The following is a 13,867-nucleotide window of genomic DNA, read 5'->3' on the forward strand; positions in this document are numbered from 1 at the left end:
AAAATTTGCAGAGGCCACACTTGTGCGTATTATAAGCAAGGAAAGTGGAAAGTTTAACAAAGCTTTTGAAAAACTGGGTTGATTCATTAGCAAATACAATAATGCAAAACCCGAATGAATTGTACTTTCTGCGTTTGTCCTCGGGAAATTGGAGCATTATAAGTGCTTTGTTAATTATTTCAGGCGGAAGATAATACACAGAGATATGTCTAAAGGTCAGCATAAAGTTCTTTTAACGAAAGACGATCTTGTTTTTCTGTCGAAACGTGATGTCCAAAAAGGTTCTAAGGTAAGTTTATTGGATTCGTATGACATAACGGGTATCAGAGGTAACATTTAGCAACGTTTGATAATTATTAAACATTATATTCCTCCCATGTCTTTGAACACCTGTATATGACATTCGTATGAAGACAAGGTCGGTGTTCTACGCGCTTGTGCTGGAAATAAAGCCCTGTGGCACATTAGGCTGTTGTTTTTCAGGGCGCAGTATGAACATAGCACAAACCACATACATTATGACATGAAATCCAACCAGATCAAAGCAAATGGTATATCATATTTATGCATGCGTAGTCTGATATAGAAGTTCAAACTTACAGTCTGATGCAGCAAGTATCAGGTTGAACATGAGTCAATAACAGTTCTTTTGCTTCATATTTCTCTGTTATTGCTAAAATACTTGTTTTTAATTTCCTGATTAAAGGCGGCACTGGCCTCCAGATCGTATGACAACACAAAAAAGAAAAAATGTGTCAGGAAATTAATGCTATATTTCCTAAGAAATCTTTGAAACTGAATTACTGACAGACAATACCTGAGAATTAGTTGTTTTTACTAATTTGTACAAGAAAATCGAAAAGTGTTTGTAACGCTTACTCGAACTATAAATATATATATTCAACGTATTAAACACGTAGTCGTCCATGGCGATATTGGTAAAGACAGTGGAAAAGATTTTATTGCCGCGGCGGCCCGGATTCGATTCCCGACGCGGACATTGTTTTCTTGTTTTGGCAATTTAAAATAATTAAGAATCAAAAACTCATATTCTAAAATTCATAATATGATCAATTTTATAGAAAGATCATTTTCAGCCAAAATCTTGAGGTCAGTGCCTTTAAATGGAATACTATTAACACGTCTGTTTCTACAAACATCTTTTTATTTTACGTCTTTAATTATGAGCTATGAGAAAAGAAAAATGATCGCTGGGCTTATTAATTAAAATCAGGGTAAAAATCCTACACGGAATTATTTATACTTATTAATAATGTGGAATAGTATTTTTTTAAATGGTTATGGGCAGTTTCTCTTTAATTAAACACACTAAATAAGCACGGTAGCAGAAATAGATACTATACCGTTTGCCATCAGTTATGGTCCTTCCAGCTAACCTTGATTAATAATTACAATCATCTATTTAAACCGCTGCATGGTACATTATCTTTAATGTTTGTCAATTTCAATGTAAGTAGATTTAGAATCAACAGCAATAGATAATGTCATATTGTAATTATACAGAGATGGCTTTCGGCAAGGCAAAGTTCTAATTGTACTTTTGAACATCAGATACATTACATGACTGAACATTTTCTTGGTCTTTGTCGTGATACAAATGATTTTATTAGCTTGTACATAATTACCTGTAGCTATGACAAAATACGACAAAAATGCTTACATGTCACTTATAAAATCAGCAAGGTAAATACAAACAAGAACGTTTGTCATTTTGAAATTTGTTCCGCTATACCGTAGACATCTGCGGATTTTGTAACGATACAAAGCTTTATGTCCTTCACTGGAAGAATGAAAACTCGACAGGAAGTCAGGATCTTTGCATTTTAATTTATTCAGTAATTTAAATCATCTTTGAAACGTCATTCTTATTCATAGCTAGACTGCTCCCAATTTCACGGATAAAGGCAATTCTGATTGAAACTAAATTTCGAAATGAAATTAATAATATTTCTCTTCTATATATTGAAAGAGTAAGTAAAGAATTTCCATATTGGGAAGCTTTAAGGGCTGAGGGAAGCTTTACGGGCCGTTGGATCTCCTTTATCCAAGCGATGTTTAAATTTAAATAGCATTCAGACAATGGTTTTGATAATACCCTAAATATCTGTAAAAGGTTAACGATTTGGATGTAATCTAATATCATATATACTGACGAGATAAAGAAACGCCTCAATGAAATTTGGCGTTATTTTTTTCCTAACACTTTTAATTGTTGTGAAATGTAGTAAATCTACATGTACTCTGACCGACAAACACAGTGAACAAAAACTCGCGCGATTTCATTCAGCCATTTGTTCACTTCATGTACCTGGTCATGATTTCCTCGTGCAGTCCGTGCATGTAAACCATGTGGTATGATTGAACGATTTTTGCACATGTACATGTGTAATACGGCACACAACCATATTTTCAGCTATTCTCTGAAAAAAACATTAGTTTTCGTAATGCCGAGGCTGAATTCTGAAGAGAGGGCTCAGGTTTTGGCTATGCTTGAATATGGGCGAACGCAGGAACAAGTTGCTAGACGTTTTAACGTCTCTCGTTCGACAATTGTGCGTCTTATTCGACGTGTTAGAGACACGGGAACGTCTATCGATAGACCACGTTCAGTTAGACCGCGTGTAACGTCAATACGACAGGATAATTATATACGTCAACGTCATTTACGTGACAGATTTGTGACGGCGCAATCTACGTCACGTATAGTTGTAGGTAACCGTGGACGTCCAATTAGTCGACATACAGTGAGAAATCGACTCAGAGAACGCGGAATTACCTGTCGTAGGCCCTACCGCGGTCTAATTCTAACGTTACGCCACCGTCACCAACGTCTTTTTTGGGCACGCAACCATCGCGGCCAGCGTTGGCAGAACGTAGTGTTCAGTGACGAGTCGCGTTTCAACTTGTGGAACGCCGACGGACGTATCCGTGTCTATAGACGACGCCATGAACGCTACGCAAACAATTGCGTTTTGGAGCACAATCGTTACGGTGGAGGTGGAGTAATGGTGTGGGCAGCAATCAACCATAGGTTTAAGTCCCAACTCGTCGTTTGCCAAGGTAATCTCACAGCCGGGCGTTACATCGACCAGATATTACGTCATGTAGTTGTCCCTTTATTCCGTCAACGTCAAGGATTAGTCTATCAGCATGACAACGCGCGACCTCACGTTGCACGCGTCACCAGGGACTTTCTACAGGCTAGAAACATTAATGTTTTACCTTGGCCGGCGTGTTCACCGGACTGCAATCCGATTGAACACGCGTGGGATTATCTCGGACGGCGGTTACGCCAACGTCAACCCCAGCCAGCAAACGTCCGGGAACTGGTAGCAGCGCTGCACCAGGAGTGGGCCAGAATCCCACGGTATCTGTTACGCAACTGGTGCGGCTCTATGAGGCGTCGCCTTGCTGCTGTGGTTGCTAGCAGAGGTGGCCACACGCGCTACTGATTTTTCTAATGCAATTTCTCCGACCGGGCTATTAAAATTCAAGATTTAAGCTTAATGCGACAATGAAATGATTTCTTATTGACCATAAATTCTTGTAAAGCATCTAATTTGCGAATGGAATTGTTCTTTTCTAATTTTGAATCACGGTTAACGAAAAATTGTATACCGAGTTTGAATGAGGCGTTTCTTTATCTCGTCAGTGTAGTTATGAGTGCCAACATTAATTTTTAAGTACAAACCATTCAGATTTTAATAATTGCAAAGTTGCTAGTTTGATAGTTTTGACAATAGAAATATATATTTGCTAAGGCTATTACAAGTTCAACCCAGTCACCGATCATGCAATCTCTTAAAATGTAACTGAAATAAGCTTGATTTGTATATAAAATGAAGGGAATGCTTACATTTATCGCGGATCACAGCTGTTTAAGCGTATTGTCACGGTGCGTTTGTGTTACCAAATCAAATGTAATCAATGACTGCAAACGGTCATGGAATACAAGCTGATATAATTCATTTTTATCAAAACAATTACCTGAAATCATTGTGAAATATCATTTGTGTTTAAGAACTACTTTTTCTTGGATAAAAAACTGTTGTTCTAATTGCATGATAACCTTAGGACGGCCAGCACATATTTATGCAATCTCGCCAGGCATATGTATGTTTTTGACAACACAGAAAATGACGTCACTCGACCTTCAGCTATTTCCGGAAGTAAATAAAATGAAAGTAGAAATGCTAAACTTGAAAACGAAAGCCGAATTTTGATTCGTAGATAGTCAGGGGTCATGCGCAGGGGTCACCCCGTCTAAATGTATGCGCGTGGACTTCTTTTTTTTGGGGGGTGGGGGGAGCCAATGTTCAGCACTTTATTACGAATTGAAATTACCTGGGCTTTAGTACAGCATGTCAGCTTTTAATCTATGAAAAAATATTTGAGCTCTGGATAAACAGAAATCCCACAGGGGTCCGTAACGGACCAAGGGTACATTGATAATTTTGGAACTTCATCAAATCGCTCAAAATGTCATTTTTGATGTTGTCTGAGAGTGTCAGTATATGCCTCAGATGTAAGTTATAACCGTATTTGAGAGCTGCAGACCTAGACATTTCAGAAATATTTTCAAAATAAGTTTCGTGTAATAAATGTTGTTTCTACGGAAGCGTGAAAGGGCGCATCAGACGCTAATACGTTTTAGTACGTTAAGGTTGCGGAAAGGATATATAATATTTTTCATCGATGACCTAATTATACTGCTAAAGCCCTCTACAGACGGTAGGTTTTTGTTGTACAACACCAATTAAATTCAAGATGTACAGCCAAATATTATCGTGTGTATGATGCTATTCCTTGATTTCGTAAATCTTAAGTCTTGACTTACAGATTAGGACATGTTCTATTTCATAAGTTTTGCCTTACGTACCACCCACGTTGACAAGCAACAAATTGGTAAATAATTAGTTGATAAGATGCAAGTGAATGAAATTCCAGAAACAATTGCCCAACAAATAAACACAAATCTGAATATAAAATGGCTTCTAATGCATAATGGAAAAAGGATGACACTGAAAAGTTAAATGATTTGAGCCGCGCCATGAGAAAACCAACATAATGCGTTTCCGACCAGCATCCGCGCAGTCTGGTCCATGCTGTTGGCTAACGGTTTCTCTACTGGCAATAGACTTTGAAAGCAAACATCATTGATCCTGACCAGACTGCGCGGATGCACATGCAGGCTGGTCTGCATCCATGCTGCTGGTCGCAAAGCCACTATGTTGGTTTTCTCATGGCGTGGCTCATTTGTGTCATGCGTAATCAAATTCAGGGGACATAAAAAGATGAATACTATTTTTTATTATTAATGGTTACATTCTTTTTAGTACCTGATGCACTATATTTACTAGGGAAATCTCTGTGATTTATATGGGAATGGAATACTGTCTGTATGTGAAAAATGTACAGTTTCAAAATTGTACATCTTTGAGATAATTAGTGTTGTACAACAAAAACCTACCGTCTGTAGAGGGCTTAAGTGTCATTGTAGCATCTCTAATTGTGTAAAGGCTGTTTGCTCCCGGGAACATCTGCTTTGATGATTGTTACTTGAAACATTGTTATGTTAGGAAAAAGTTCATTTATTGGTGTTATAACTAAAACTCGAATAATATTTCCATGGCGAAATTTCTCATGAAGCTCACGATAGCAAGTTCATGATATCGTTTCAAGGACAAGATGAAGCACTGCTACTGGTATTTGACAACAAACAGTCTGTTACGCTTTTTAACAAAAAATGAACTGTCTAGTTTTTATGAGGCTGGCTGACATATTCGTTTTATAAATTAAAACTGTTTGTACCTTAGAACTCCCCACTATATATTCCATTTAGGGTTGAACATATCTTGACAAAATATAACGCACATACTACATTGTATAACATTCGTACTTCTTAGAATATCGGAAAGAATCCGTGAGAGGAATAAGTTTTAAACAGTTGTGCCAGAATACTCATTTGCATGGAAGAAATGAAGACAAAATATAGCGGAAAGAATTCGTCCAAACGTCGGTTTTAAGAGATATTCAATTTTAAACTCTATTGTACTGTCGAGTATACACTGAAATACCAATAGTTAAAAGAATTATTTCATGCGTCGTATATATTTGAAATAATAAAAAAAGTTCGCGATTTTCCGGGACAATCCTCGTATATAAAGATAATATTCCCCTAACACCCCGATTGTGTTATACGAAAAAAAAAAGAAAAAACAATAAAAAAGACGTTTTCAATAAAAAAACCCTCCAATTGTACCTTTTTCCAATTTTTTAGATTGGAAAGGAAACCCAACAGGATTTTTTTCCAATCGGAAATTCGTCCGGGCGGATATTTTTCCATTAAAAAATGTTGGAAAAAAATCCCATTGAATTTTTGAAAAGTTCTCAGGAGACCGCTATTTGATACAAATTACGTTTTCATAAACAATATATACAATAACCAATTGTTTATACACACTTTGAACAAAAAAAAAATGTTTTTCCAGCACCCAAAAAATGGGAAAACAATGCATAAACAATATATACAATAACCAATTGTTTATACACACTTTGAACAAAAAAAAATGTTTCCCGCCCGGAAAAAAATCCAGCACGCCAAAAAATGGGAAAACAATCCGATAGGATTTTCAAAAATTCCAATCGGACGCCATATGTCCGATTGGAAATTGGAAAATCCAATTGGACAATTTTTTTAAATCATATTTTTTGTAAATAGGCAAATAAAAACTAAAGCAAAACTATATCATTTATTGCTCATTGGTCCCTCAGCTACCATCCAAGCTAAAACAGAAGTTTCTAAGTCACTTAGAAATGATAGCGAAGTTTGCCAAAATCCTGGTTTTGCAAAGATATCCTGGTGGCTGTTTATAACAGATTCTATTTATCACTACATGGAATATATTTGGTGTAAACCCTTAATCAGCGAGGAGCTGACGTATTCTATTGGTTTAATGGGAAGTGTGTCTCTTGTATAAAATAATTTCCTCTCAGTTGAAATGATAAACGATTCACCAAAAAATAACGTCAGATTTTGACACATTGCTCATTTCTCCAGAATTTCCTTACATGAAAAATGTCCGATCGATACCATAGCGCATCGACGAGTATTGTGTTTTTGGTTGTGGGTTTATCCCGCTACCAAAGTTAAAGTGTATTTCTGACAATCATAGCATCTTATTTTATTCCAAATCACATCCAAAGGATGTTCATGTGCTACATAAAATAGTCCCATTCATGAATATTGCGGATGAATTATTTCTTATTCAACCTGTATCCACTCACACTGACCATTTAGATTATATAAGATCTATCAATGATTACGTATTCCAGCCAATGGTTACATCACAAGCTTGGTCATGCAGAGTTCATCTTAGATATGAGGCACACTAAATTAGTATTTGTTTCTCATGCATGTATATTCATAGACTGGCATTTAAACAGAAAATAAATCTACCAAAAACCCGCAACCATCAGACATTTCAAGGCTTTGATTAAGAAATGTATTCAGTATCAAGTATCAAGATTGCAAACGTAAATGTTTTATTCCTTTCAATTTTGAAGAAGTAGTATAAACACAATCAATTTGCCTTTTGCAAACAAATATTGTTTCAAATTGTCTGCGTCTTTCATGCAATAACATTTTCATTCATCTGTTCACAAACCTAGTCTACTTTGAAAAGTATCAAGATCATAAGAAACAGCTCATACATGCAATAGCTCCACAGACCGTTTTCCTGGTATAAGAGAATAGGCTAAACGCTTACTGCGAACCACTCTCCTATTTTCAACCTGGGTGAATATGACAGTTTACTCTTACACATATTCTATATGCAGTTGTTATCTTTCGTGCATTGTTTGAATCATGTTAATAACACGATATGTGGCATTGCTATTATAAATACATGAATAGTAAAAACAGGTAATCTAATTCGAGGATGAAGCCGAAAACAAATATCAACCTTCAAAATAACGTCGCGACGTCTTACATAATTAAAAACCAAAGATATACCAAAAATGTTTCTGTCCTTTCTACAAGGAATCTCCGACGTGTTGGATTTATTTAGGAAACGGTCGTTGTATTCAAAGTTCTGTCGGGATATTGAGTTACTGAACTGGGAGAAGTGATATCAACCTCGGGTAAAGACCCGGTCAATGTCATCCTTCCTAGGCCAATTAATCCTAAAAGGTATTGATCATGAATAACTCTCACTGTATGATAAATGTTTTTGTTATGCTACAGTGCAAATAGAAAACACTTTGTGAAATAAATCATTTAGCATGGGCCGTTTTCTTAAATGATTTACATGCAGTTCTCTAACGTCCTATCCATAGATTGCTATTTCTCGACGACCCAAATTACCCTTTTTAATATCTAGTAATATTTATAACACTACATACAAGTGTTATTCTCATAATTCAAACAATGTATCTGTTCTGTTACTGTCAGAAACATTCTATATAAGTGCTTTGTTGCTGAAAGCATTGACTCTATAGATCTTTTAGCCTTTTTAGCTAGTTTTAAGTAGGTAGGAGACCGACTACCGACTTTTCGTAAGCAAGTATGATGCCGTCCTAAATATGATACTTCATATTTTACAGCTTCACCTATAAGTCTGTTTTGAAAAAAGTGTCAAGTTATTTGGGCATCATAGTAAATGATATACATCTATAATATGTCCTGAAGTAAATCATATCCGTGATTCAATTTATTACTCTTCTCTTTATATGAATGTCATATTATACTTTGTCATGCAATGTGCGTATACTTCGATGCTTTGTCATACAATATGCGTACACTTTGATACCTTGTTATCCAATATGCGCATACTTTGATACTTTGTCATGCAATATGCGTATACTTCGATACTATGTCATACAATATGCGTATGATTCTTTCAGTAGCAGATAACAATTTTCATTTTTAGCATATTATTTTTATTTGGATTTTGTTTTCATCCTAAGATCATACCACATTGTTTGAATTTCAGCAGATTTTTTTTTCTCCGAGAAGCAGTATGAATAACTCGTGTGTACTTATCGGGAAAACTTTACAATTGCCCATTACGCAGGATTGGCATGTCTGTCATTCCCTATCGTACAGCCTTGTCTTAAATAGCGTTCACTAAAGTAACGACGTATTATGATATAAGAAACTGTTTACACAATGCCAGAAGATACCCAGATATTCTTTTTAACGTGATATGCAAGGAAAATGATAATTACATGTCTGCGAAATCTCGCAACCGCTTGGTGACCCCTTTCCGCGCTTTCCTTTTTGCAGGGAAAACACAGACAGGAATGTACGATCCTTATAATCTAAAACATTATTCATTTTCCAGAGCAACTGGAATATATATATACTAGATCATTAGAATTAAGTGTAAGATGAAATTCAAAGCAATTTACATTGGATCAAATTATATCAAGGTGCATCAATTGTAATGTTTTGCAAACAAATGGTAGTTTTACATACTTATTCTATTTACTACCGAAGCAACTTGTAAATATGTATCTCCAGAGGAATTATCAGAATGTCTTATTACCCTCTTGAAATTGTGAACTCTCTTGGCGAAATCTTTGTCTTTATCTTGATATTGTTGATCAATATAATGATGTATATATCAACTAAGATTTACCCATACATAAGGAATATTAAAAGTAGAAACGAAGTAGCGGTTAGAATATATTCTTCAAATCATACAAACAATTTGTTACAACACATATTCAAAGGTTCAAAACAGGCGTGACCTAGATATCAACGTTTGAAATTGAACATGCTTTCTAACATAAAGCTTTTAGTTTTAGATAAATCATGCATTCAGTCTGTACTATTATTATTATTATAATCTAATCATTCTAGGTTTCACTGTAGTACCATTTGGTTTTATCATTTAGCAGATTTAACATTTCGTATTTTTGTTTGACAGTTGATGAACGGTAACAGTAACTTGATAGACCGACCAGATTTAATAAAGGACTCGAGTGGTAGAACTGCAACAAACAGGTCAATGGTTAGTCTACATGAATATGCTGATATTACAGATACAGCGAGATATAATGTAAGTATAACGAACAATTACATAAATGTAGATAACCTATACAATAAGAGCAATTGAAACTATGTAAAGTCATAATGTGAAGCTTACAATACCACACAATTAAATATTGTGTAACTTTGCAATAACAGATAAAATGTTTGTGACTATGCCAAACATTTTGTAAACAATGCATCATATGATGACGTAAGTAACCAGTCAGTGAAATAATTATGAACTGGTTATTATAGATTCCAGACATCCTGAGACAATTACAGAAAACAACAGAATTGACGAATTCCCTGAAAGCAGAATATGTACTGCTTGCACAGTAACTGTTATTATTAAAAGATTAAATTAAGATCATTTAGTATCCTTTAAGCTGTGAAAGTTTGCAATGTGTCTGTTTTACATTAATTTAAGATCTTGAAATATTTGCCATGAGCATTCCGAACATTCAATTTAAAGGCGTATGCTAGAATTCCCTGTATATGAGATGGGCGAAAATTTTCCCAATAACAGAATTTCTTTAAACTTTGGATATTGAAGGACAATCATCTAAGAAACAAAAATATGCAATAAAAATCATAGGTCACCGGTATGGAAAAAGAGTTATCTGCCCTTGAAAACGTCATTTTTGGGGGAAATGCCGTTTTCAAGGGCAGATAACTCTTTTTTGATACTGGTGACCTATGATTTATTTTGCATTTTTTTTGTTTCTTAGATGATTGTCTTTCAATATCCAAAGTTTGAAGAAATTCTGTTATTGGGAAAATTTTCGCACCAAATTCTAGCATACATCCTTAAAATGGTTTGATTGAATAACGTCTAATTTCATCAACTGCGCTTTTCGCAATGTATAACTTCAATGTAATTTTTTTTGCAGTAAGAGTTTATCTTTTGGTTTTGGGATTTGTTATTTCTGAGGCCTGTAATTTCATTAATATTCCGTATTATGCAATGGAAATTTCAGGAGATATTATCACTATTGATATCAAATGCAAATCGTCAATGAGTTGCCTTTGGTATATTTGATACTACAAAGATCAACGTAATATTAATAATAATGTTACTGTTTATTTATCAACGTGTCGGCACTCTTCCTTTTTCAAGATAAACAAGTAAAGCTGAAGTTGCTTAGAGTCAAAAAGACGTAACGTTAATTTCGTCAAATGACAGGCTCTTACATAAGATCAATTCATAATATTGCATAGTCAACAAAATATCGAAACGAATATAACACTGCCAGTAATATCGCACCCAAGTTGCAAGCATTTCCCAAGGGAAATATATTTTTTTCTTTTGTATCTTTAAAGTTTTATGAAATGTTATTACTAATGTGACTTGTTCTTAATTTAGCTCAGTGATTATATAAAAATAGACAAACAATGCTTGTTATACCTCCACAAACGAAGTTTGAGGGGATATATAGGAGTGAGCTTGTCGGTCGGCCTGTCGGTCGGTCCGTTCGTTTTCATGGTTTCCGGACAATAACTCATTTGGGCTTGACAGATTTAAAAATAATTTGGTACACAGGTGAAGCATTATAAAATACAGGTCAAATTTGACTTTTAAGTTAGTAGGTCAAAGGTCAAGGTCACAATGACCCGGAACAGTAAAACGGCTTCCGGATGATAGCTTGAGAACGCTTTGGCTTAGGATCATAACTTTTGGTACACAGGTGTAACACCATAAGATACAGGTCAAGTTCGACTTTGAGGTCAGTAGATCAAAGATCAAGGTCACAATGACCCGGAACAGTTAAACGGTTTCTGGATGATAACTTGAGAACGCTTAGGTCTAAGATCATAAATTTTGGTACACAGGTGTAACATCATAAAATACAGGTCAAATTCGACTTTGAGCTTAGAAGGTCAAAGGTCAAGGTCACAATGACCCAGGATAACAGATAAACGGTTTCCGGATGATAACTTGAGAACGCCTGGGCCTAGGATCATGAAAGTTGATAGGGAGGTTGGTCATGACAAGCAGATGACCCCTTTTGATTTTGAGGACAGTTGGCAAAGGTCAAGGTCACAGTGACCCAGAACAGTTAAATCATTTCCGGACGATAACTTGAGAACGCTTGGCCTAGGATCACGAAACTTAATAGGGAGGTTGATCATGACCAGCAGATGGCCCCTATTGATTTTGAAGTTCGACTTTGACATTGGCTTACTTCTGTGACAAGGCTGTATTGTTTGGGTATAATTCGTCACTCCTGTGACATCTCTAGTTTTTTCTGCTGGTGTTGTTTCTGTCTTGTTGTAAATATTTCTGTTCTTTTGGATTATCGAGATAATTCATTGCTCGTAGTAATGGATAAGAGGGTTATTGAATTTTTCATTACTTCTCATGAATAGAGTCAACTGAAACAACTCGTATAATTGCTCATGTTTGCGGTTTATGCTTTAGAAGGATCTTCTGTTAGATATATATGTATGTACACTTGTACAAAACTGAGAGTTTTCAAATATATTTCAAATTAAAAGGCTACCCTTTTATAGGTTTTTGAATAGTTTACATGACAATAAAGTAAAACAATTTAAATATAAACTTTTCCATAGAATTTTTCCTTGTAAAGAAATACATTTTAGTTGGAAAATGGTTGAATCACATCAATATATGCGATGTCGTAGAAAATTACAAACATGTATTTTTAGATTGTACTGTGGTTCAAGACGTTTGGAATTTGATATTATGTGAACTTATATTAGAGAGTGTGGTATCGAAAGAAATTTAAAGTCCTTGCAAACAATTATCTTGGGAAACAAACTTGCTTACCCAGGTTACTTTAATCTTAATACGATTCTTGCAATGTTGGGGTTTTGTATTTACAAAGCATACTTTTTAAGTGAAAATGGAACTAAGCAATTCAGTATCTGCAAATTGTTCAAGTATGAATTTTTAGTTTTGTCAAAATATTTCGAATGTGACAAATTTATTACTAAGCTAACATCTCACATACCTTAGAATGTATTAAAAGAACTTTGCATCTTATCATAAACATGTATTTTGTACTTACATTGTATACATCACATTTATGACAGTGTATGTTTTACTTTACTGTTAACTTGTTTGAAAAAAAAACTGAATAAAGGATTAAAAAAAATAAATCACATTGTCGTCTTTTCCTGGCTTCTGTGATACAACAAAAAATCTCTGTTTCAAAGAAAAGTCTGTAATTTTTGCTGGATAAGTTGTACAATGTAACGTGCTCACGTTGAGATGTCAATGGTCTAACAAGACCATATAAATGCATCTTCAAAAACTCTCCACACATTTACTGGTTACTAAGAATATATTTAGATACGGTCAAAACATGGACTGGATCGTGTGTAGTACCCCAAGATGAAAATAAAACATTAAAGCAGGGTGACTAAGATAAAATTATCGACATGGTTCAAATAAGATAACTCAACGTATTAAAAAGAAGTCTTATTTCTGGGCAACTTGCCTTAATCTTTAAAAGGGAGATTAAACTTTGCAGCGGAACCGTGTCGTTCAGAAAGTAGTGAAAATCAGTTTATTTTTGTGCTAAAGCAGCTCAAAATTTTGCTGCGTGACTTGGTTCATGAGGAGGTCTCAAGGTGAAAGAATCATTTATTTCGTGTAGGGTGATGTTAGCTTTAAGTTAAACTCCTGTTTTGCAGGGTGACTTGGTTCATGTAAAAGAGCTCAAAATGAAGACTTTTGAAATGAAAAGCAAGGTGTTACATGTAATCAAAACAGTAAGTATTTTTTAAAAAAAAAATAAAATCCGTCTTTTTTTTTATCTTAACCTATTGAAGATGTCATCAAGGCTC

General features: G+C 35.0%; 1 protein-coding gene across 2 annotated transcripts in view; it reads left to right on the top strand.

Moving 5' to 3' along the window:
• LOC123554762 (retinal guanylyl cyclase 2-like) overlaps window positions 1-13,867 on the top strand; it is an 89,576-nt gene that overhangs the window by 57,720 nt on the left and 17,989 nt on the right. For both annotated transcript variants that reach the window (XM_045345074.2, XM_045345075.2), the window contains exons 6-8: window positions 184-289; window positions 9,954-10,085; window positions 13,715-13,792. In XM_045345074.2, the coding sequence (XP_045201009.2) occupies window positions 184-289; window positions 9,954-10,085; window positions 13,715-13,792 (316 nt within the window). The remainder of the gene's footprint in view (window positions 1-183; window positions 290-9,953; window positions 10,086-13,714; window positions 13,793-13,867) is intronic.

Source organism: Mercenaria mercenaria, chromosome 7 (assembly GCF_021730395.1).
Source record: "Mercenaria mercenaria strain notata chromosome 7, MADL_Memer_1, whole genome shotgun sequence".
Lineage (NCBI taxonomy): Eukaryota > Metazoa > Mollusca > Bivalvia > Venerida > Veneridae > Mercenaria > Mercenaria mercenaria.